This window comes from Saccoglossus kowalevskii, chromosome 6 (genome assembly GCF_978046115.1).
Source record: "Saccoglossus kowalevskii chromosome 6, keSacKowa6.1, whole genome shotgun sequence".
Taxonomy (NCBI): Eukaryota; Metazoa; Hemichordata; class Enteropneusta; family Harrimaniidae; genus Saccoglossus; species Saccoglossus kowalevskii.
This window is the reverse complement of record NC_140646.1, coordinates 37147226-37175153: the sequence shown is the minus strand read 5'-3', so window position 1 is coordinate 37175153 and position 27928 is coordinate 37147226. Positions and strand designations below refer to the sequence as shown.

General features: G+C 35.0%; 1 protein-coding gene across 1 annotated transcript; it reads left to right on the top strand.

The window, feature by feature from the left end:
* Positions 1-2858: 2858 nt before the first annotated feature.
* LOC144359967 (fibroblast growth factor receptor 2-like) lies at positions 2859-27472 on the top strand. Its single transcript, XM_085500691.1, has 15 exons — positions 2859-2871; positions 3274-3500; positions 4840-4972; positions 7511-7674; positions 8336-8410; positions 8659-8773; positions 9154-9314; positions 14907-15031; positions 15784-15899; positions 16964-17074; positions 17843-18024; positions 22416-22535; positions 23263-23471; positions 25935-26040; positions 27404-27472. Exons 1-15 carry the CDS (start codon positions 2859-2861, stop codon positions 27470-27472), a joined length of 1926 nt encoding a protein of 641 aa, XP_085356817.1.
* The last annotated feature ends 456 nt before the right edge of the window (positions 27473-27928 follow it).

Genomic DNA, 27928 nt, shown 5'->3' with positions numbered 1-27928 from the left:
TCCGTGTGTACGAAAGAAAACGGTGACAAAATGTCAGCATGTTCAGTGAATCTATGATGAATGTTTTGGTTGAGGTGCTTATCGAAATAGTTTTTTTGATAATCAGAATGCATAAAGTATATAATCATGAATATATATAGAATACAGTTTACTAGTTGAGCAAATTCTAACCACAGTTATTGCCATGAAGTTGACTAGAAAAAAATACGTTTTAAATCATCATGTCTTTAAAATGACTATTAATTACAGGTTTATTCAAATCAAAGTGTTAATCAAAACTGTTCGCGTTTTCAAGTTAGACAATAGTGAACCTAATATATTAGCACACCCGAAATTGTTTCCATTCATAGTTGGTTAAAATCACATTTCCGATAAATTTGGTTCCCAAGCGATATTAATGATCTAATTTGCATAAACAAAATGACCGTCAAATTTTCAATTTTCGGCAATATCTCCTTAAACTAGACAATCGAATAACAAAAGAAATGTCTCTACCCATGTTTGTAAGGCTGGGAACATTATTAAGTCATTTATAATGCAAATTAGCGGCCGCCATCACGGGAACCCCGTTTTTGCCTGTATCTAGGCAAGTAAACATAAACAATGAAGTGACTAATCCATGTTTTCTGGGTCAGGGAATTTGGTAATCAAGAAGAGAGATGCGAAATTGTTCAAATTATTGTTATAATTGGCATATGCACTATATATCAATGTAACAGTGTATAAATGTATTTGACTATTATCTGCGTCAAGAAAACAAACATTAAGGTTGTAGAGTGCATTGACTATGATTATTTATACTCCTAGTTTATGTTACTGTATCGACTTGGGTATCGAAGAAAAAAAGTGTATATTTGTTTTGTCAAATCAAATATACTGATTGGCGCCACGAACTATGATGATCTCCATGGGGCTTTGCGCAATGCTGTTCATCTTCCGTGGTAACTGGGTTCGATTTCTCAGGCGTGGTTAGGGCAAAACTTTAGGTATGTCACTGTGATAGGTGTCAGGCCTTACGGTGAATCCATATTGCCACAACCGCTCGGTGCGGTGTTTTTAACAGTTTCGAGGTCCAAGCCACAATAAACGGGTACTGACAGCTTTTAATGTCGAAATAATTCTCAATCACATGAAAAATCTACTCTTTCATCCCAAGATAGCGGTATCCATCGCTCCGTAAAACGAACATCACCGCCAACAGAATGTATGTATATACAGCATACAGATTTATAGGTCAGTGTAGCCACATTAAAATTAAAGTGCAACTTGGTGGTTGGCATTTGTTTATTTGTACGATTACGCGCGTAAGCGCGCTTTTAATAATACAAACAAGCATGACTGCCACCAGGGTTTGACCTGACTCTACACAAATAATTTCGCTGATTCTGTTCTGCTGCGCGTCGGTCGATACTACCGCTGTACTGTCTTCGTGCATACTTTGAGGTATCCTCGTATCAACCTCATAATATTCACAATCATATTAGGTATATGTGTAATTCGTATAGTTTCCACTTAATTTACTTAACATCTCGATTTTCTCTTTTAATGGTATAATTTGATTTGATCAGGCATTATAGTTACATCTTACTGTTATTTATGTTTTTAAATAATATAACTTTGCAGATGCATTGTGGTTATATTGGTTATATACTAATGCGGGATGTAAAGCGAGATATGAACACTAATTGTAAGTGGTGTATCAAACGTCTTCAGAAGCCTCACATTACATTGCATGTCCCATGTATATATTACACAGTCCATGCCACCCGTGATATTTCGAATGTGAAGCAAGGCATATTCTGTTTGCAAAGTCAGACATACCAGAGGCTGTTCCACCAACAAGTGATATATTCAGTTTACACTTAATGCGAGTACATTACTAAGTAATTCACTGTGCCGTTCCCAAACTCCCTACACCTGTAAAAATGGGTTGTAAACAAAGTTTGTCAGGATTAAAGCCCATTCTTATGTCACTAAGCTCAACATTGTCTAGAAATGAATTCATGAACATGTCAGAAACATTGCGGGACAAGTCGCTGCAAATGCCAAACTTTCGATGAAGCATGAGGGTTTAGACATTTGACTCTTTTAGCATAAATCACTTGGAAGCCAGACATTGTTGTATGATTTAGTATCCGCCTTCTTGTTTATCAAATTCGCTGACGCTGCAACCAGTGATTACACATATCATTTGTCACGTTTGCTTGTCTAGTTAGAGAGATAGAAGAAATAACCGCAATGGCGGCTGCTAATTTGCATATTTATGAAGATTTTGTAAATCTATATGTATTATAAATGTCTTAATAATTTTCTCCGACCTGAAAACATGGGTATAGACATTTCATTCGTCATATTCACTTGTCAGGTTATGGAGATATTGTAGAAAATTGGAAATTAGACCGTTAACAATTCAAAATATTGATTGGGAACCAGGTTTATCAGATTCAGTATACTCCAAATTTGCTAAAATGTTGTACGGTTTCCAACTTGTTTCATTATTGAATCAAATTTTGCAAAGTACAGGCTGTATTCAAAGATTTATTTCGACATTGCATTAAAATTTGGTGTTCCCATTTAGTGTTGTCTATTAACAAATAATTTATTTATGATAAGAATATTGTTAGTTTATAACAGTTGCTAAAACACAATTGTTTTGTTTAGTTGCGATTCTACCAAACAACAAACCCATTCACAGCTGTTATAGAGGACCATTCGGAACACGAGGAACGGGGATGAAAGTTGGTTTTGATACAACTGTAACCATTAATGTTGTTGCTAACAATGGTTGATGTTAAAACTAAACTGTGATAATGAAATGATTTATTTACGAATGAATGATCTTTATTGTAGTTTAAGGCATGGGGCCCAAAAGTAAATAAATGAAACATGCTCACTCAATGTGTTTTCATGTCTTAGTTTTAAGGAATGATACAAATAAACTGCAATGGATTGTACTGTCAAACGTCTTTATCAATTCCACAATTGTATTATATGAAAAGACAATGTAAAATAGCATCTTGAAATGTATTTTTCCCTAATGACCTCAAATAACACTCGGTTGCTTCTTTCATTTTCCTGTCGGTTTCTATCCTGAGACAATGAGCAACAAAAATACGATAACACAACCTGTGAGCGGAGTCAGACACAGAAAATAAATATCACTGTATATTCATATGTAGATAGAATATTGGTTTTAACTGCCAGGGTGTGACTACCTACATTCATTCGATCCTAATTTACATAGTTATTAACCAGTTTGTGTTTCAGTTGCAGCTATACCCGAACCCTCGAGCAATTGCAGTAGCAATGACACCTACTACCTCTCCTTTCAAGATAGATTTATTGAGTCAGGGGAGCCATACACTATACACGCAGAACTGAAAAACTTCGTCGAGCTGGATTGCTCCGCTCATGGATCTGGAAACATAACTTACACATGGATGAGGAGTTCTAGACAAGATGACACTATATACCAGAGTGACTTTGGAAGACTTAATCCAGTAAGATTTCTAATTTCCGTAAATGAATATGTCGGTGTCAAAATTATGTCTGTTAGTTTATGTGATAAAAACATTGAAAATGAAGAGCTAAAGTCTAGCCACATGATTTGACAACCATATTGAATTGCCAAAAAAAGTCAGCAAAATGACGACACATTTATAGCTGTTTATACCCATCTGCGATTGTTTATCGGCACACCTTCGATCATATACACATAAAACACAAGATTCGAACTTGCAAATCGGCAAATTCCCCTCGCCAATGTCAGAAAAGGCTATCATTATTACGCCATAACGGGACCATAACGCACTGTCTCAATAAACACTTGAGTGAAGCAATAGTATTTTATGGTTTACGTAACAGGAATACTAATTTGGTAGTAAATTAAATTATGAGCATTACGAAGAACGTGAGAAATGGACTCTATGTCTGTCTATGTACAGACCAAGTTGAAGTTGGGAGAGTCAGACATGGTCTCATTTATTCCATTTTGCCAACAACTATGACATTATTATAATCTTTCTGGGAATACAGTGTAAAAACACTAATATATTGCCAACCATGACTTCATAATCTGTTTGCACCCATGTATTAAATTATTGTAAATGTCTAGTAAAATAAGATAACGAATAATAAGATAATAAAATGCATGTACAGTCATCGGTTCAATTATGTCGTACATTTAATTACATTACGTAATCGATGTCGTCATATTTGTTATATTATAGACAAATGAAATTCACAATTACTTCCGGTAAAATGTATACACAATATATGTGTATAATTACTACACATGTGGCACTTATATGTGTCATAAAATAACATAAATGTATTAAATGTAACATATGTATTTTAAATACAACTTTCCAATACTAGTAAATGACGCCCTGTAACAATAAAACACTAATCAGACTAACATGTTGCCAGAAATATTATTCATAGTGTTTTGATAAAAAAAAAAGTAGTTTTTGAGAGATTTTCTACATTATATATGACAAACGATGCCACTGTTATGTATCACATATTTGGACATTTCTAGCATCTTTATACTTTAACTGACGTCACATAAATACTGTTTCGCTAAGGAGCATGACTTATTGATATGATATATCGTACATTGCTGAAAATAGTTAGACGTACTGCATGTATGATGCTAGATTAGGGCAGAATTTTATTAGTAGACTTTGATGAGGTAAAAACAATTCTCGATGCATAGTCTTCTAAAATAGTCCATTAGTACATTGTCAATCAAATGTAACAACTGAATATCTGGAAACTGAAACTAATGAGTATCAATATGTAATTATCATGTTGTTTTGTTTTTGCAATGCACTGCAGCCAATTATGGAAAATGGAACTATGACGCTGACGTCATTTGTCAAGGATGACGAAGCACGTTATAAATGCATAGTCGATAATGGACACTGTTCCATCGAGCACTACTTTCACGTATTTCTCAGGAAAAAAAATGGTAAATGTTAAGTTTTATATCTTGTCTATTGTTTAGCACGGAAATGTGCAATACTTTGTATACAGTCAAACTCCCATGGTCAAACTGGGTTAGAAACAACCTTTATTTAAAACCACCTGTCCATATTCATGGCCACCTTTCTGCAGTCCCAATGCATTCAACATAATTACAGTAGTGTTGACTAAAACCTTGAAATAGACTTCTTACACTTCAACTTAAAGCGACTCTGGTAAGCTGGGGGTATTTTTTTTTACAAGAATAAAAATAGCAGTAGGGGGAAAAATCCTCACAACAGAGCTCTATTGACTAACGCGAAATGTGAATTGAGACTTTCAACTGAGAAAATTTCAAATCAAAGCCGTACACTTCCAACTGGAAAACAAACTGAGAAATGGTCCTCCAACTCCATTTTTCTTTTTCGTGTGCGCTGTGTCTTTCTCATGTGAACCTACTGCAGACAAACTGGCAGGCAACCAACGGGTCCAGATAGTTCAATCCCTCAACCTCATGGGCTGATAAATAATGGCTGATGAAGGGATTCGATATCCACCATAATCCCGTGGCTGAAACTCCACAATCGATTCACTGGAAAGCAAGGGAGTTGATACCTGGTGTGTGCGAGAGTCTGTGGATGTAGTTTGTGCGCGTGGGTACTGTCATGATACTGACTGATATAATTGCCAACTATGGAAGTTGTTTCAGCCCTTGTGGCGCCTATAAATATGAGAGTTATGTCCCGACATCGGGGGTAATTAATCAGACATTATGCCGTGTTAAATACTTTGTGTGATTGGCTATATGTGAATTGAATGTATGGAGGATACGCCTTAAGCTCTTAAACTCCTCTGTAATTGGCTAAGAGTTGAGAAGTGAATAAAGCTGGTCACAGAGTCTTGGCAGCTCACCACGAGGCAGGCAGTGTTGACGCGGTCTTGAGAGAGTTCCAACGTGGGCTGAGACTAAATATGACACAATTCGTTTTCCTGTGTGTCTTTGTTTGATAGAAAGATGGAGAATTCCCCGAACCTGGTACCTCTGACTTGAAGGTTTAATAAAACGATGAGTAAGCCAGCACAGTACTTGCGTGCTTACTAATATTCGCCAGGGGTGCAGCTCTACGATGTTTTCCCTCTGTAGGTCAGATAGACATATGTTTAGTGCTTCCCTGATTTGACTGGGAAACAGTAAAAAAACAGTCAATGCAATAAATCTCCTTTGAGTTTTGCACTGTGCAGTTGAGCTAAGGCGTGATCTCTGATATTGAAAAACCGCTTAGGTTTTAGTGCATATCAAAATCCTTCTCCTGAAACACTTTTGGGATAAAATTTACTTTTACTATGTAACCTTAAAATGCAGAATCTTGATGGATTGGAGAACTTGTACTAAAAATATTTCTGTTGGATGATCTATGTCGTTTACATGCGAATCCAATTTCATTGACCTGCTGTGCAGCCACGTGACTGGCACTGCCAAAATTTTTTTGTAAAAAAAAGTGTAGTGCTCTGTAGATCCCAAATAGGTAACCATTGAACTGGCATTTTATTCCCTGAATCATGAAGGATATGTATTGATGGCTTTCTGGGTGAATTGGCACATGCAGATATGTGTTCTTAAGATTCAGTGATGCCAGATAATCCCCAATGATCTACCATCTTGAAATGGTCTGTGGGAATGTACTTATGCTGATCGATAGCATCCACCATCACCTGTCAGACAAAAACACCAATGCCTTCTGGTGGTGACACCAATGTGTCACTGTGCTCAGACGTGTACTACCTCCATCATCTTAAATATGTTCTTATCTCTAAAAGTCTTACTCTTCCTGGTTTGGTTGCTATTGCCTCTAAAGGTTTTTTAGAAGTCGTCTAACTTCTGAGTAGCGAATGCAATGGCTTAAGCCAGTACTATTTCTAGTCATCTAGAATTGGTGTGCTCCCACGCTACTCTTATCTTCACAAGAATCATTATGGTTTATATACTGGTAACTGGATTCCTAATTATCAACTTGCGATCCAGTAGAATCTTCCCAAGTCTTGTCAATCACATCCACATGTGTTATCAAATAGTTATTAATTATCCCATCTGATTATATAAAAAATTACATCATCACTCCTGGCATTCGTTTTGTTAATATACCAGTCTAGCTACAGTATACATTAGCTGAATTAGATTCTCATTACTGGCACTATGGTACGAGAGTGAGACACAATACACACTTCTGATTAACCCTCTCAGTGTGTGCCCTGATACTGATGCTATGTCCGCGGAACATAGACTTTACTTGTGTCTGAGAAATAGTCATGTAAGTAAGTTTGAATAACCTCTCCTATCTTTCAGTATCAATAGTGTTAGAGCTGAATTTTAATTTGGATTTGTGCTTTTACGGATTATTAGTTGTCTGTCGTTACTAGAAATAAAAATAGAGATTGAGCTCGGGACATGTATATGTATTTGTTTTATCGTATTTTTTGTTCTGCGCGAACTGAAAAGAGTGTATATCATCACTATAGTGACATTTCTTCTTGGTCATCCAATCAGCTCACCCTCCTGAAATGGACAGACGCTTCCCTGGGAATAAGACGGTCATGGTGGGTGAAAACGTCACATTCACATGCAAACTTCAAAATAATGAACCTGTATACACATATTGGGTGAAACATTCTATCAATGCATCTGTAGAAGCAGATATCAAGACAATTGAGGTAAATTCTTGTACAATACTTCTTAGGCAGTGATAAACCATTTGTGAGGTTTCATGTCAAATCTTTCAATCGTGTACATAATTATCAGCCAGGCGTTTAGTTTACTAAAACTTATTACAGAACACAATCATGTATTTTCCTAAAACACGTCACATTTTAAAGACAATTTTTAGTGTAGTTACTGTGAAATTCTAAAAATCACTGGTTTGACTGATAGATGCGCATGATATGGTATATTGATATATGAATTATTGCATTAAATTACGTAATTGTCAAGTTTAGTCTAAGTTTGTACGACCTTAACATCAACGGATCATGCATATGTGTGATTGCATATTTTCATGGTACTAAATCGAAGGTTTATCTAGACACAATTGGCATTATAGCAAATAGGTACAACACGCTACACAATGCGGACAATTGTGACGTACTCAGGCAAACATACCACGTGACACAGAATACGACAAATGATCTATTGGGCATTTGAATATATTATAGCTAATTACGCGTATATGGATTATCGCATCAGATCAAACCTGTCAGTTGTAATATGTGATTCAACTCTAATCATTACGTGATGATAATAAGTAAATACAAACTACTTTTACTTCAATGTAGCCATGAATGTCATATGTATAGTTGTTGCTGATTTCTTTCTTAGGACCACTGGGGTGAACACAATTTTGATGAACTTCTCCATGTACTATTCCAAGATACAAAGAAACTCGTGCATGAGGTATTATTTTGTCTCATCATTACATAGCGTTTATATGAAATGCAGAATATAGTAGTTTTCCTAATATATTTAGGAAAAGGGACTTGTGGTCTCAGATGATCTATTTCACGTATCTATTAAAAAGGACGATGTTTTGATTTCCAACCCTTTTAGACTGCAATTCATACATGTATTTCTAGACCACAGATATCTCATCTATAATTGACTATTATTGCTTGCCAATGTGTATCACCAATATTTTTTTACAGGCCAGTCTAGTGTACCAAATTATAAATGCGAAATCTGAGGATGCTGGTGTGTATACATGTATTGCGGAATCAGGGTTAAGCTACAGTAACTCCTGGTTAACTGTGCTCGCACCAGGTACGTATTTATTGGTATGCGAATGTACATGACATATATATATACTAGAATGCTGAGCAATTGAATCGTCCAATGTTTTCAAATTATTACTTTGAAAAATAACTTAAGGCCTTGTTGGTGAAGCCAAGGATTTGATGGACAAAAAAACTGAGCAAATGTATGAAGGCATAAGAGAATAGCTGTAAAAGACGATATTGGGTTGATTTGTTGTCATCCGTCAAAAAAACTGTAATGTTATAAAAAGATTTATTATGTTCTATTGACGAATGCCTACTATTACAACTATGATTACTTAATCTGCATCTTTCTGGCATCTGGGAAGCATTTTGTATCTATCAGGCGCCGACTGGTGCATTGATATGTAAATTTATATTTCTCAGATATGGAACAAATGTCAGAAGAACACCTGTATTTGCAATACCTGTTACCTATTGTTATTACATTGGCTGTCCTCTTGATCATTGGCGCCGTTGTTTGCTACAGATGTATAACTAGACGAGGATCATTACTAAGAACTCAATACCACTGCGCCTATAGAAATGTGAGTTAAGTTTCTTTATAACCTGTATAACAACATAATATAATATTATCATGTGTGTGTGTGTGTTCGTCTAATCAATGTTGTGACGAATTCAATTTAACTTTACACCTACCAGGTGACCACCTTTCAGTATTTCTCATAATTTATTAAAGTCCAAATAAATCGCAACCCTATAATAGAGTCGCATTGTAATAAAAAAACGCAATTATGTTAAAAGTTAATTGAACTGTGTGAAGATATCGATTGATACTTCAAATCTAAGAGGCCAAATTTCAACTATGGCCGTCTGGGTGAATAAACTAGTGGTGCGTAAGTCGAAAATAAATGCTGGTGTTCTTTGATTATCCATGTGTGCCCGCAGCCCATGGTGAAAACGTACTACATAAAGAACATGTTCCGTTTTGTAACTCCTGTGTATGAAATACATTTTCGCGTGTCAAACCTGATATTATATTAGCCTTGTTGAATTCACACAACCAGAGTGCTGCTGCTTTCTGCTAAAAAGTCTCTCCGTGACTGTCGTATGAATCGGACTATTGCAGATGATACACCGACCGATAATACCGATAATAGTACCTGGAATAAAAACCAATCAATATTATTGGTAGTTGGAATGTCAAAGGTTGGCCATTAACTGATTTGTATAAGGAACAAGTGCTGCAAAACTGAACTTACATATTTTTGTGTTTATGATACATTTCTGAATATTGACAATCGAACTAAATGATTATTTATTCTGTTCATGGCTAAAGTAGCTGTGTATTTGATGTAGCTGTTATGTGTCACCACAGAGCTCATGAAAAGCGGATAATAGGCAATGGATTAACAATAACTTTATCTGATAACAATTGATTACCACATCATGTATGTGATTTTAATGAAAGGTACCGACATTGGCAAGGCCAAATTTCGGACGTTTTTGATATACCGACAAGAGCAATTATACTATACCAAGAACATGACAATATACTATGTTTTCTGTTGAAACAGAGAGGTAACCACAACGATTATACCTTGGTTTTCGTCAGTTGTTGATGATTATTATTGTTTCGTAACATGAAAGAGCTGGATAATTTTAGTAATTTTCAAGTTTAGTCTAAAGCCAGAGTTTGTGATAACCTTGCTATATTTTCAGCTAGTAACGTTCTAGACCATTCGTTTGTAACTTGGCAGATCCATAGTGAATATCATGCCACTAATATCACCGGACATATCAATCTCATCGTAGGTTTCCGTCTCGCGGTGAACGTTTACATCATTTTGACAATATTCAACCTGAATTTAGCAGAATTGCTGGAATGACATTACGTTGTACATTGTACGTAGACATTAAGGAATTCTGAGACATTAGAAACGCTTTTACAATAGCAGCCAATATGATAAACTTAGACTGGATTTCTGTGAAAAAAAAACAAGTAATCGACAATTCCTGTCGAAATTTAACTGTAAAACAACAATATTATAATGACCTAAATACAGTTCTTTGCCAATAAAATTGAATTCTAGAAGTTATTCAACACAAATTTAGAATTTGACTAAGAACATTATCGTCTGCTAAAGATTAAGCAGATTGAATTCTCGAGATTTTGAGGATTTGTAACAATAATTCGAAAAACTGTTCACAGTAACAGTGAGCTGAATTTACCAATCTCTGTGAGATGAATTCTCCAATCTCTGTGAAAGAAGTCGACAAGACAGTCAGCAGGTGAAAACTGTGTCGGCAATGATGATATACGTCATGACGTAACAAAAAACTACTACGTATTTGGCGTAAAGGTATTATTCACCTAATTCCCCATACACACCGCATAATGCATACCGCGTAGTATAGATATATTACGGTAATATCTTGTGTTAGCAAAATATTTCCGCCTGTTTTAACAGTATGTTGTTGACATAAAAAAAACACAATTTCACAATTTCATTTTATATTCCGTTAATCGAATAAAAAGAAATGAAATAATTATTTTGTGGATATGCGTGAAGCCTTCAACTAGATTGATATAGGTTGTCTATACAAGTTGCCTAATAAGCAGGGACATGGTATATAAACAACTTTGTTTGCCCTATACATAAATACCTTATACATTGTTACACAGGTTAAAGCATCAAATACTGGGCTTGAAGTGGGCATACTTCTGTATTCCGATAGCACTTTTATCTGATACCCGAAACTACTAAATCGCGTTTATAAATACTGTTTTAAGAGTCTAAGTCTAAGTAGTGATGAGACTTTGATAGTGTTACCATGTTCAAATGTTCCTGCTTCCACTATGCTTCCACAATATGGCACAGACGATCTATTAGATTTATTTTGAAACTGGATCGTTCAGTCCTACTGCATCTCCATAAGACATTGGGTGGATGTATCCAGAAATAACATGCGCAAATTCGAGATAGTTCGCTTTTTGGCCGGACTACAAAGACTCACTAGATTTATGAATTTGTTAACGGATCTGTGTCCACAATAAGATGTGAACAAAAATAGCCAAATTATTTTGTTAAATAAAGCCGGTCTAATCGAACTATTTGCCTCTAACAATGCCCAGAACGCAGAACATAACATTTTCAACTTGAGCATAAGTATCGAACCTGTTGTACTCGCGAGTATGATTACAACCCAAAGCTGTATATCCCATTGAATATTCCATTCAGTTTCCTTCCAATCACAGTTGTGTATGCAATGATACACTAGCACTCACAATTGAAACCGGTTGATGTGAACATTAGATGCTGGTGTTGCTGACTATTTATGAGTGATTTCTTTTAACGAAATGTTCAAAAAGCCTTGTTCTATTTTGAATGTAAATATAATATTATTATGTATATATATATATTATAATAATATAATATACATTTTATTTATTGTAAATCTATAATGACTCATAAACCTAATATATAGCTAGAATCATATACTATATACACCTTTAATTCATTGTACGTAGTTGTGCAACTTTAATAAATATTACCCATAAACGTATGCATATACTGGGTGTAAAACTTGCCTCGGTAAAATATCACTTGAGCGTAAGCTGAATGTTAGAAATGCCCTGTTAAACCATTGGTAGTACTACCACTAGTGTAGTATAAGATAAGCAACTAAAGTACTAAGGAACTGTAAATATTGCAATGGGGTAAACCACAAGTAGATACGTGGATACATATCAGGCAAGCAAGTAATTGCTAAGCAAATCATGGTGATGGTGCATAAGTAGAGTAGGAGAGCATATGTGCAAAAACAAAAAACATTTATCACATAACCACATATTTTCAATTGGTCAAATATGATGTAGGATGTGTCAATACATGACCATATAAGGTAAAGTACTAAAATTTTATATCAAAATATGGTAATTGGTACATTTTAAAGATTGTTATTTATGCAACAAGACATTCCAAACGAATTCAAGAGCGTAACACAAAATTATTATTTGTAGTAAATGTAATTTTGATCGGATCGGGAAATCCAGTTTACGTCGATTGTAATGAAAGATCTATGTAGGCTAGTGTCAATTAAGCTGCTTCTAATGGTGAAATAAACCAAAATGCTACAAGGTTTCAAGTGGATGAAGCTTACAGATGTGGCAAGAACGACCACATGATTGGGATCATTACTTATCAGTCATCGTGTTTACACAACATGAGGAAATCGTAGTTCACACTGTTCCGAATGTGGGCTGACCGCATGTGTTGGTGTGCTAAATGATGTGGACTATAATGACCATATGTACTTCATTATTTTATTGAATCTGAAGATGAAAACAAATAACTAACATAAATAAATCTGACTATTAGTTGAATCTTGGTAAACTGGTAAGTGTGTAGTGAAGTAATAGTGTGCCTATGTTTATCATGGTAGGTTCCGTACGGCATATGCGAGTTAGGAAGCAGTTGCATTTCTGGTAGAAACATGCAAACAGTTTCTGTTATTTTTATATTTAATATTGTGGTTTTTCGCATTTTTATGGTCATAACACAAAATAAAAGAACGTTACTAAAAACGTTATTTAATATTCACAACATCATTGTATTATTCAAAATATGATAAAAGTATAACATAAGTACCATGTATTGTTATAATATGAATTAGTTTCCACATTCTGCTACAATTGTAGGTTAAGTAAAACATGAGTGATCCGAGTTTTACAACGCAAAATAAGTGTCAGCCCTACGGCTACGCCTTGAGACTAACCAAGGCGAAGACGACGACCTATAATGAGATCGCTCATATCCTTTAAGGGGAAGTGGTTGTGGGTCACATGGATGATATAATGCACTTAGATTGGCCAAATAATCCCGCCGATATGCAAATATATTTGTAATTGACGTATTGCGGTTATGGTAGTTCCATTAATGGAGAACCACAATCAATACCAAAGTAATAAAACGTCAAGACAATTGATAATTGTTATATAACGTTTAGTAATCTTTTCAAAATAAACGAGAATTACAAGGACTTTGATGGTGTCTTGATATATGGTTCGATATCATGTGAGTGTATCAAATACATTTAAATTAAGTGCCGGTAGAAGTGATTCATTTGTTGTAGACAACCACAGCATTGTAATGTTTACGTCTTGAGGTGTCGATTGAAATATATAATACAAGACACGTGAAAGAAAAGACCAGTATGTACATAATTACAGTTCAATGTATGAATGCCACTTGAGGCACATGTATGTGTAAAGTAGGCACTCTAAATAATTGACCATACAAATACTCCAGAGAAAACATTCATTTTGTGGCAGAAACATCCAATGTATCCCCTGAGACTAATGTTTGCAGAAAGCTAGATCCCAATAACTCACAATACAGATAATGGGGATTATTTGCTGTCCTCGGTGACCCATGGAGACCATTAAGCTATTATCTACACTAGAGCACTTTGTGGTTAAGCTCATTGGTTGCGTAGTAGTACAGTTATATAACAACTTAGTGGAATCAAGTTTTTACTACACAAATAAGTTGATTAACATCTTAATAGCCAAGCTTTATGTTTCATAATTTTCACCAGAAATAATGATTTATGTTCAAGAAAGAAGTTTTAAAAATTTACTTTTTAGATGAACTTTCTTCATTTTAACCAGCACAATTTCTGTTGGTATAAGTTTTGCAAAGTCCAAAGTTTGATGGATACGCAAGTTTATACATTATTTTGTGATATAAAATTATGATATACATTTATTACTTACCCAAATATATCTTTGAAAAAAAACATTATCCGTCTCTGGGCACTTGTATATAAGGATGTTCAAAAAAATCGTAGTAAATTACAACCTCATAAAAGGCTCGTAATATACATTTACGAGTATTTGCAAAATTTGGCAGGGTAAATTGGTATTGAGTAATTTGAGTTTTTGGTTTATGACTAGATTTTCATGTTCGTAGTAATCTTAAAGTACCAATCTTGTCTTAAAGTATAGTCTTGAGTGTGTCCATAAATACTTAGATAAATTGCCAGGATGCAGAAAGGAAGGAAGGAGAGGCGCTGAATAAATTAAAAGCGTGCAATAATTGAGTCTAGAAATCTCGCCCCGTCTTCGTTATGCTTAGCCACACGATTTAATAACACTCACATTTCTGTCCACCAAGGAATCGTCTGTTTACTCTTCTGCTACTTCGCATGTGTCTTCGGCTACGAGTAAACTTTACATGGAATCCACAGAGGAGCAATGGAAGCTAGTTGCCGATGAAAGGTTCGAGTTTCCTAGAAATAGGTAAATATATAGCTAAATACACATCATGTAGCGAATACATCATTGACTTATGAAAGATGAATAACATTATGGGGAAATGATAGACTTGGAAAGAAATCTGCAAAGATAATATTTCAAGAAACTATTCTACATGGAAAATCAAAGAAAAAAATAAATTAACAAAGTGAAGAACAATAATATTTGTTACCTCTTCAAATGTAGTAATTTTGTAAATATTATTGTTAGATATTTTAATTTAGTGGAATTGTATACCGACAGATTCTGTATTGCGATATATCTGTCACATCATGGTAGTACAATACATACACGTATTCATTTGGAATAAAACAATAGGTTTACGTACATCAATTAAAAAAATACTGCTGACCTCTTAGCACTATAATGTAGAGTTACAGTCCAATCACCAATTATTGTCATAATTAATAATTTTACCAAAATGTAAACTTATTATACATTGTTCAGTACAACCGGGAATGAATGAATCACATTGATGTTCGTGTATTCTTTCTTAGCAAACTATTATTCAATTTATGTTATAAGATTGCAGGCGATATTACGATTAATATTCACTCTATGTATGGAATAAGACAATCACAAACAAGTAATTATACAACATTTCTATAACATGTTTCATTGGTATATTTGTCACATGGTAGACACTTGGGACAATCAAGTACACTATTCTAAATGGGAAAGTGGAGATAAACGAAATGATCATTATATATGTTATATTTATGTTATTTCCTCCCCAGAATACGTCTAAAAAAGGTTATTGGTGGGGGTGCATTTGGACAGGTATTTGCAGCAACGGCGACGGGCATAATGGACGGCGAAACAGAGTCCACAGTTGCTGTTAAAATGCTGAAAGGTATATTATTTAGTAAACATAGCAACAATTTATAACGAAATAACGTTTGCCATTAGTTTATAATTCTCTAGTTAAAATATATTCACACTCAGATATATAAGTTTCCATTCAATCCCAGCAGAACAATATTCTTCCTTAAAATAAACCTCAACGGAACAATAATTGCATGCTGAAAATGTGGTATTGTCAATTAGTGTCAATTCTATAATCTATGAAAATGAATAAGATTTGCAATGACATAAATGATAAATTAAAATTTTTTAATGAAAAGCTGAAATCTCTGTATGACAGTTATATCGAAGGAACATTGATAAAAGACAAATTCATAAAAACAAACTATGCACAAACTGGGAACGTTGATAGATTTTGAAAATTAATAAGAAATAATTAAACACCCTGCAGTCTGCAATCTGAATCTGCAATCACCAAATTCAGAATAATGGCACATATTTTGTATATAGAAACCGACAGAAACTCAAATGTAGACATGACAAAAATGAAATGTTTATCTTTATGTAAGATGTGAATTGAAGATGAGGATGTTTTCCTTGGCTATCATAAAAACAGAGATTGTTGAAAATTGAAAATATATTATTAAAATCTTGAAACACAAAAATAATAGATCAGAACAGTAAATGGTAAATGCGGATAAAAAAAAACATTGTTCAGAACTAGTAAATGCGAACTGTTTAGAACAAAGTAATACTTCCCTAGACCACTGGGCTGTCCTCTGTCTCCTGTCAAATACCATGCTTAGCAGAGGCCGTGGCACGAAATTTTGCATGGGGTGGGGGAGATCTGCTCACCAGGCGCGACCTTACTAGGGATCCGGGGCATTGTCTCACTTAAACATTTTAAAATCTAGACCCTCTGAAACGCTATTTTCCTGAATTTTGATGGACAAATTCTGCTGACACAAAAGGTGTCATCTTATGGGGGACGACGCCCTTCCAACATTTGTTTCGAAGGACTGACCGCCCCTCTGCCCACCCACCCCAGTATATATTACAACCATAGGTTTACCAACCATGAATTGTACGTATAAATATGCCTTACTGTTTCAGAACATGCTAGCAGTGATGACTTCTGGACGTTGGTAGACGAGATGGACTTATTGAAGAAAATTGACAAACATCTCAATGTGATTCGTTTACTAGGATGTTGTGTATTGAATGGTAAGTTACACCTCCTACGAATTAATTATCTTAGGATATTAAATGTGTCATTAAACTGGAATTGAGTCCCAAGCGACAATAACAACACACGCTAAAAACGCAAAGGCTCATGGGTAGACGTTTGTTTGTAAACAATGACACGATATGGCTATCTGACGCATGCGCAGGTGACGACTCCCTGCTTTAACTTATTGGCGGGTTGGATCGACGTCAACCATGCGCGACTCTTAATTTTATTAAACATGAGCCTTAGCAGGGTTTTAGCAAAGTAATGCAATAAACTCTTTTTAACCAAATACTCTACATATTTTGCGGTAGCTTGATACATATAGTAATTTTGTTACAAATAGCGTAGTTAATTTCAGTTGATATATGACTAATACTTGTTTACGACCAATAGTTTGTTCCATGTACAATTCATATGTGAGTTTTTTATTTATTTTTGGATGATAGTAGTGTGTACATGAAATGGTAGCTGCTAATCTAATATAGTGTTAGTGTTTTTGCAGATCACTGTCTTATACCACCACTAAAATGCTATTTTGAGTACATGCATATATGCAGAAATATTGTTAAAAATAGGTCTAGGTGTAGCGTCATAGTCACCGTAATGTGCGCGTTTGATGTAATCAAGCAATCTATATGTCACATTCATTACGCAGCGTGGGAACTACAGTGATTCAAATGTTTTTATTTATTTCACTAATTACCAGTAATATGTAAATATATGTATGAAATGCTGAAATACTCGTTTCTTGCATCGCACAGGACCACCATGGTTGATTTTTGAATATGCGCTCCATGGTAATCTACAAACTTTCCTGCGAAATAGGAGGCGATCCAGAGATGCTTATTTGAACGTAGAGAATTTAGAATTTCTAACCCACAAAGATTTAGCATCATTCACCTATCAGATCGCTAAAGGGATGGAATTTCTAGCAAGTAGAAAGGTAAATATTTCACCGTATTACATTATGACCCAAACAAATCAAAACGACAGCAATCACAGATAATTAAACGACAAGTAAAAACAAGTAGGACATAAACACAGAAGTCTAGTAGTTATAAAATGTTGAACAAGTCATTGTCAATGACACGTCCCCGTTCCGTTCATATTTGAGTGACATATACATTCAAAGCAGATCATGACCGAAATGCACCTGCATATGTACAACACATTGTACTAAATCTGAACAAAATCCATCCATGCATGACTGAAATCCGGTTCCGGAATTGTGAAAATACGCGATTTTGATGCATTTTCGGCCTTAAAATGGCCATCATTCAGCTATTGTTAAGCGGATCATGAAACAAATGCACATATCTATTTGTGACATGATGTACCATGTGTGTGTGAAGTTTGAACTTGATCAATCCAGACATGTCTTGGATACGGATCCAGAACCGAGTTCTTTAACAAAATGGCCGCCAGTCGGCCATTTCGAACTTGATCCAAAAAAAAAGACGTGCATCAAGGTCCTATTATGATTAATGTATATACCAAATTTGAACCAAATCCGGGTCCGGAATGGTGAAAATGTGCGATTTCAATGCATTTTCGGCCTTAAAGCGCTCCATTTGGCTATCGTTAATGATATCATGAAACAAATGCACATACATATTTGTGACATGATGTACCTTGTGTGTGTGAAGTTTGAACTTGATCAATCCAGACATGTCTCGGATACGGATCCAGAACTGAATTCTTTAAAACAAAATGGCCACCAATCGACCATTTCGAACTTGATCCGGGGAAAAAAATGACGTGCATCAAGGTCCTATTATGTTTAATGTATGTACCAAATTTGAACAAAATCCGTCCATGCATAACTGAGATCCGGGTCCGGAATGGTGAAAATGTGCGATTTCAATGCATTTTCGGAATTAAAGCGGCCGCCATTTGGCTATCGTTAATGAGATCATGAAACAAATGCACATACATATTTGTGACACGATGTACCTTGTGTGTGTGAAGTTTGAACTCGATCAATCCAAGCATGTCTCAGATACGGATCCAGAACTGAATTCTTTAAAACAAAATGGCCACCAATCGACCATTTCGAACTTGATCCGGGAAAAAAAATGACGTGCATCAAGGTCCTATTATGTTTAATGTATGTACCAAATTTGAACAAAATCCGTCCATGCATAACTGAGATCCGGGTCCGGAATGGTGAAAATGTGCGATTTCAATGCATTTTCGGAATTAAAGCGGCCGCCATTTGGCTATCGTTAATGAGATCATGAAACAAATGCACATACATATTTGTGACATGATGTACCTTGTGTGTGTGAAGTTTGAACTCGATCAATCCAAGCATGTCTCAGATACGGATCCAGAACTGAATTCTTTAAAACAAAATGGCCGCCTGTCGGCCATTTCAAACCCGATCCAAAAAAAAATGACGTGCATCAAGGTCCTATTATGTTTAATGTATGTACCAAATTTGAACAAAATCCGTCCATGCATAACTGAGATCCGGGTCCGAAATGGTGAAAATGTGCGATTTTTATGCATTTCGGCCTTAAAATGGCCGCTCTTCGGCTATCGTTAATCGAATCATGAAAAAAATGCATGTGCATATGTCCCATATAATGTGTGTTGTATGAGTGAAGTTTGAACCTAATCGGTCCATGCATGTTCGAGATACAGGTGATCACGGACGCACGCACGGACGCACACAAGGCAAAACATAAGTCCCCGTTTTCGGACTACGTCCGAACGGGGACTAATAATTCACAAATACATTGAATAAGATTAACTTATAATATTTGTCCACACAATAAAAGTATTGGAACCGATAATTTTGTTCAACTGGTTATGTAACACAAAATAACCGATAGTGTAATAGATTTTTTTTTAACCGATAATATGATACAAAATAACTGATAATGTAATAGATTTTTTTTAATTATTTTTTTATGATACGAAGTCATTCTTGAGATGTTTGTGGAATCATCAATAGAAGGGAACTAGAAGAGACAACTTTTTTCACATTTTATTCTAGTAAAACAATAGAATAGTTGAATTACAGAAAAAATGCGAAAAGTATTATGTATAATGTCAGGCAAAATAACATCAATCCTTTATAATCCTTAAGAAAATCACATGCAAACTAGTGTTTGCATGTTGCCAACAACATTTACCTTAGTCAGTTCAATAATTTCTTATACCGCCAACACTTATTGTTATGGAATAATTGATATCGTATAACGATGGGTGTGAATTTTACATTGAAATAAAATTAATATGTTTTCTTAAGTCCATCTCGTATATTAACAATAAAACATTGATTTTCCCACAATCCAATGCGCTCTTCAAATGGAAATTACAAGTATGAGGATTGACCTGGGCGCGACTTGCACTGAATACGACCGGTGACTCCTTCCATACCTTCCAATCACCTAAAATTACCTAATTAAAGTTTGGAAACGTCTCGATTTGTACTCGTTGATCTGCGCAAAGTCAAAGTCGCCATCTTTGTTTATATGAAATCCATATATCTCGCGACTACCGCCCTTTAAGAATATAACAAATCTTCAGTTATTTTAACTTTGATTTGCGCAGTACAGTAACCAGGAAAGTAAAAGTTCATAAATAAATAAATAAACGCTGCTCGGACTGATAAGTATGATATATTGAAGATAATATTTGGTAATCGTAGTCCTAAATAACTATTAAAAATAGCTAGACGTTTCGAGCAATGGCTCTTTATCGATAGTAAAAGTTCGACGGTTATAAAACAAAGTCTCGTCGTCGGTTCATTTTTTCTTGAGAACAACATCTCAACAATGTAATAGTAAATCTTCCAAATGAACATAGAATACAATGGCGTTTTGGGCGCTTAGCGTATCTGGGGCGGGCTTTAAAACGGGTCAGATTTAATTTGGACTTGGTTATTCGTAGCCCGTGCTGTGCGTTCACGCACGTTTTCTGAACACGGGCTAAGGTATCTGCCCCCTGAGCCCGTGCTAACGAGCTGTGCGCAAACGCTAATATTGTTTTAAAATAGGAATTTTCTGGTTGCCTACTAAATCAGTTCTATCATGCGCATATTCTCTTAAAATGAACTCTATGCGCATTACATAACGTAAAAGTCGATCATAAAAAACACAAGTACTATAGAAAAGAAAAACAATTTAAAACATGTAAAATTGACTACAGTGTTTTTAGTGCCCTCTCAAATGAAGAATGTGAGACTGAATGGCAGATTGAGAAGGGTATGCAATTCCAAATGTTTGGATCTGAATATTGAAATGCACGTTCACCGTATGATTTAGTCTTGGTGCATGGTTTCGTTAATATACGATCGATCGTCTAATGACGAGCGCAATTGTCTAGTGGGATTTAATATGTAGAAGATATGACAGATATCGTGGGCCAGTGTTACTTATTGATACGTAGCACAAACTTAAAATTGTGTATTCAATACGTCTGTTAACTGGAAGCCGGTGAAACGATTTTGAAAGTGGTGAAATGTGAGAAGATACTCCTCCGGGGATAAACCTCGCTTACAGACCCACCCCGGGGGTGACAGACAAGCTGATGAATTCCGAACTCGTTGAAGGTTCTTTATCAAATAATCAGGGCATCCAACTAATAAGCTATTGCAATAGTCAAGACGAGAAAGTACGAGATCACATGCGAGAGTTTGAGTTGCTTTCGGTGTAAGATGGTGGCAAATAGAAGAAATATGTCTCAGTTGAATATAGCATGATTTGCATATATTATGTACTTGCTGCAACAGACTGATGACGAGAGATAACATACTCGCCAATGGACATCGTCGAGGGTAGTGAAGATCTAGATGCTACTTTTGATGAGCATACAATCATAGCCTCGGTTATTTAGTCATTAAGTTGTAAGAATTTGTTCTGTGTCATCCAATGTTTGATGTCGGTAATGCAATTTTGAACAATCTTGATATTTGAACTAATTTAATGAACATTAGTGTGTGTATATAGTTGATTGTCGTCGGCAATATCATATATGCTTTAACAATATCAAAAACTGGTTCTGTGTACAAATAAAAGTGTAAAGTGTAATAATGATGATCATCCGACTTCACGCTATTAATTCAAATGATCTGTAATCTTCCAGTCAGATATGACTCTAACCAGGAAAGGGCTAACGATGTCAAGCCAAAAGTGTGTTTCATTCGAGGTAGTAGAATCGTGTGGTCGATGGTGTCAAATTTACAATTAGCGTATTTGTACAACAAAACGTTTAATAGCGCGCACAATTCCATCACTACATGTTTACCTTCTCAGAAACGATTCGTTTGTCACACACAAATATTCACAATAATTCACTTGTGTTAAACACACATCTTGCATGCAGTTCATTCACAGAGACTTGGCTGCAAGAAATATATTGGTGGCTGAGCACAACATAATTAAAATATCTGACTTTGGATTGGCTAGAAATATCAATTACGACTACTATAGAAAAACATCAGGGGTGAGTTCATTGTATTCACAAAATTGAATAATCCACATAATTATCGAGTATCATTATGCAATTAGAATGTGCTCTGTGATGTATCGTCGTGGGTAACCATCACATTTCACATATGCATTGAAGGCAAATTACACTTTATAATAGTCGTGTATTATGGTGGTAAAGTAATGTTGCTACTAGTGCTCTGTGATGTATCGTCGTGGGTAACCATCACATTTCACATATGCATTGAAGGCAAATTACACTTTATAATAGTCGTGTATTATGGTGGTAAAGTAATGTTGCTACTAGTTGTTTAACTTGTTGTAATTTCGTGTACACAATATCCGTTTACTTGTATATACAACTTTAAGTACTCACTGTTTCTTTACATGTGCCTTCAACAATGATATTTATACTAATATATATAGGTGTTCAGAACTTTTTATTTTATTACTATGTTATTTCAAAAACAAACAAACAAACAAACAAACATAACACTGCGATGTTCGCCTTTAGTTGTTGCACACGAATCCTCCGTTGTATACTCCAATACAATAACTAGACATATCATATAAATAACTTTCACAAGATACATATGCAATTTCTTAATGACTATTACGTCAATAAATTAAATAAATAGGAAATACTGATGAATATGTCATTACGAAATCAATTACTGGACAAAATGCGTTTTTTAACTAATAATACATACATTGTATTGTATCTGTATCTTCTATCATACTAGGGACGGGAACCGGTAAAATGGATGTCTCCTGAAGCCCTTTTCGACAGATGTCACACAACCCAAAGTGATGTATGGTCGTTTGGTATTGTTCTGTGGGAAATCATGACATACGGGGGGACACCATACCCCAGTGTACCGGCAGAATCCATATTTCAATACGTGAAAGCCGGAAAACGGATGAATTGTCCTCAAGGCTGCCCTATCGAAATGTAAGTATTTCGTCTGTAGTGATGACTTTCAAAATCTAATCACATTGATGCAGAAGACAATCATATGTCTGTGGTGATGCCTTTCGAATTATAATCACATTGATGCAGAAGACAATCATATGTCTGCGGTGATGCCTTTCAAAATCTAATCACATTGATACAGAAGACAATCATATGTCTGTGGTGATGACTTTCAAAATCTAATCACATTGATGCAGAAGACAATCATATGTCTGTAGTGATGTCTTTCAAAATCTAATCACATTGATGCAGAAGACAATCATATGTCTGTAGTGATGCCTTTCGAATTATAATCACATTGATGCAGAAGACAATCATATGTCTGCGGTGATGCCTTTCAAAATCTAATCACATTGATACAGAAGACAATCATATGTCTGTGGTGATGACTTTCAAAATCTAATCACATTGATGCAGAAGACAATCATATGTCTGTAGTGATGTCTTTCAAAATCTAATCACATTGATGCAGAAGACAATCATATGTCTGTAGTGATGCCTTTCGAATTATAATCACATTGATGCAGAAGACAATCATATGTCTGCGGTGATGCCTTTCAAAATCTAATCACATTGATACAGAAGACAATCATATGTCTGTGGTGATGACTTTCAAAATCTAATCACATTGATGCAGAAGACAATCATATGTCTGTAGTGATGTCTTTCAAAATCTAATCACATTGATGCAGAAGACAATCATATGTCTGTAGTGATGCCTTTCGAATTATAATCACATTGATGCAGAAGACAATCATATATCTGTGGTGATGCCTTTCGAATTATAATCACATTGATGCAGAAGACAATCATATGTCTGTGGTGATGCCTTTCGAATTATAATCACATTGATGCAGAAGACAATCATATGTCTGCGGTGATGCCTTTCAAAATCTAATCACATTGATACAGAAGACAATCATATGTCTGTGGTGATGACTTTCAAAATCTAATCACATTGATGCAGAAGACAATCATATGTCTGTAGTGATGTCTTTCAAAATCTAATCACATTGATGCAGAAGACAATCATATGTCTGTAGTGATGCCTTTCGAATTATAATCACATTGATGCAGAAGACAATCATATGTCTGCGGTGATGCCTTTCAAAATCTAATCACATTGATACAGAAGACAATCATATGTCTGTGGTGATGACTTTCAAAATCTAATCACATTGATGCAGAAGACAATCATATGTCTGTAGTGATGTCTTTCAAAATCTAATCACATTGATGCAGAAGACAATCATATGTCTGTAGTGATGCCTTTCGAATTATAATCACATTGATGCAGAAGACAATCATATGTCTGCGGTGATGCCTTTCAAAATCTAATCACATTGATACAGAAGACAATCATATGTCTGTGGTGATGACTTTCAAAATCTAATCACATTGATGCAGAAGACAATCATATGTCTGTAGTGATGTCTTTCAAAATCTAATCACATTGATGCAGAAGACAATCATATGTCTGTAGTGATGCCTTTCGAATTATAATCACATTGATGCAGAAGACAATCATATATCTGTGGTGATGCCTTTCGAATTATAATCACATTGATGCAGAAGACAATCATATGTCTGTGGTGATGCCTTTCGAATTATAATCACATTGATGCAGAAGACAATCATATGTCTGTGGTGATGCTTTTCGAATTATAATCACAATGATACAGAAGACAATCATATGTCTGTGGCGATGCCTTTCGAATTATAATCACAATGATACAGAAGACAATCATATGTCTGTGGTGATGCCTTTCGAATTATAATTACATTGATGCAGAAGACAATCATATGTCTGTGGTGATGACTTTCGAATTATAATCACATTGATGCAGAAGACAATCATATGTCTGTGGTGATGACTTTCGAATTATAATCACAATGATACAGAAGACAATCATATGTCTGTGGCGATGCCTTTCGAATTATAATCACAATGATACAGAAGACAATCATATGTCTGAGGTGATGCCTTTCGAATTATAATCACATTGATGCAGAAGACAATCATATGTCTGTGGTGATGACTTTCGAATTATAATCACATTGATGCAGAAGACAATCATATGTCTGTGGTGATGCCTTTCGAATTATAATCACATTGATGCAGAAGACAATCATATGTCTGTGGTGATGCTTTTCGAATTATAATCACAATGATACAGAAGACAATCATATGTCTGTGGCGATGCCTTTCGAATTATAATCACAATGATACAGAAGACAATCATATGTCTGTGGTGATGCCTTTCGAATTATAATCACATTGATGCAGAAGACAATCATATGTCTGTGGTGATGCCTTTCGAATTATAATCACATTGATGCAGAAGACAATCATATGTCTGTGGTGATGCTTTTCAAATTCTAATCATATTGATGCAGAACACAATCATATATTATTCATACAGTACTCTTTGTTCCCCTTAGATATAATTTAATGAGACATTGTTGGCAAACAAATCCTGCCGAGAGACCTACATTTACTGAATTGGTGGGAAAACTCGATTACTGGTTAACCAGGGCTTCAAATGAGGTTGGTTATGTCATAAAGTTTCTTAGAAGCTAGATATTTAGTTTAAACATTAGTTTTCATAATTATTGATCTTAAAAATATATATATTAAAATAATGATATGTATGTGAGGTAGTCGATCTCGGCTGAGAATTAGGAAAACCTATTCCCACTAGGTCGTAATTTTAGTAAAAAAACCCACAGCTCTACATTTTTATGATCTGAAGTCTATCCAAGCAATGACATATGTGTCAATGCTTGATTTAAACATAGTGAAATAAAGCACGTGATAAAATTCATAGCTCTGCCATATTTCCTTTTATGGGGGAAAAATAATGTTTTGTTTGCCGTGTGTTTGTATTTTATTTGTAAATTTGATAATATTCTAGAATTGATAATATAGAATAGTGGCTTAGACAATTAGATAAATGAGTCACGTGAGGAAAGAAGTGCACATGACTGCGACTCCGGAGAGATTTTCGTTTTTTGTTTGTCTTGCTCAAACGTTTAAAGCCAAAATTCAGCCAGGACCAATATTGTTAGGGCATTCCATACTGGAATGTAAACAAAAAAGAGGGTGTGACCGTCTTTGTATGGATAACAATATAAAGTGAAGTTACTACTACACCCGATAATCCTTTGGGAAGGCGTATGACGGCGAGTAATATTGCCATTTCTAACCATTTTAGTGTGAATCTCATAGAGGGGTCATAAGATAATTGAGGTTATTACCTCACAAATATTACAAATGGTAAATTTAAGTTGAACCATTCAATGCTAAACAATAGGGCAATGAAGGCATTATTCATCTTTCGTCATACTTTTTTATGCCTTTATTAATCACACCAACTCAATATATGGGTCTGAAATTTGGGCATATGAATTATTAAATAGTAACAATAGCGTAGAACAAATGTGTAATTATTTCTATCGTTTTGTACTTGATGTAAGTAAAGTAACAGCAATGCTTGGTGTTACAGTAGAATTGAGTAGAATTCTTATTAACTTAAAACAGTTATGCAAATTAAATATTGGTAAAGATTAAGTAACCTACAAGACAATAGTATATTGTTGCCACTATTGTAAGCTATTATTTTGTCATTTTGATGTTCATATTGCACAATGAATCTGCAAAACATTTTCAATGAAAATAATCCTCCTGCTACCTTAAGTAGGTATCGTGTTATTTTAATTACGAAAGCGTAAAAGGTAGTTACAGTTGTGTCATACTGAAGAAGATCGCTTGTATAGTTTGTATTTCCTGGTATGTTTGTTGTGATATTGCTTGCCTGTGACGATGCGGTCCCCACCAGACACGGATGTGCATCCGAGCGTCCTGGCATGGTGAATTACCAACATTAATATGTATTTTGTACATTTGACAGGAGTACCTGCCACTAGAATTCATCGCAGAAGAAATTGAACTGGATAACCTGGTTAATGAACTTATCTAATCACAATGACCTAATCATTATTTTCATCCTTATTGTTTTTCTTGTATTATTTTAATAATTATTACCATAAGTAACTGTAACAAAATATTTAATTTAACACTTATGAGGAGACAGTTTCAGTTTTTTGTTATTTTTGTTCGATTTATCAAAGGGACTTTTTAAATAAGTTATTCATGCTAAGACATGTTGCACAGTTTACATCTATTTAAACCAAAACAAACCACGATATGTAAATTTTGATAAGAATTAGATATTTAACCCATACATTTATATACAGAATATTCGAAGTAGCACATGGAATCTTCGTGAATGTCTAAAACGTCCTTCGAATTTGGTTTCAGTGCAGAGAGATGAAATGATGGGTGTAATGAATAATATGTCATAACATTTTTGCATATTACTACACATGATCAGCTCATATTCAGTGAAAAAAGAAGATTAACACATTATTATATT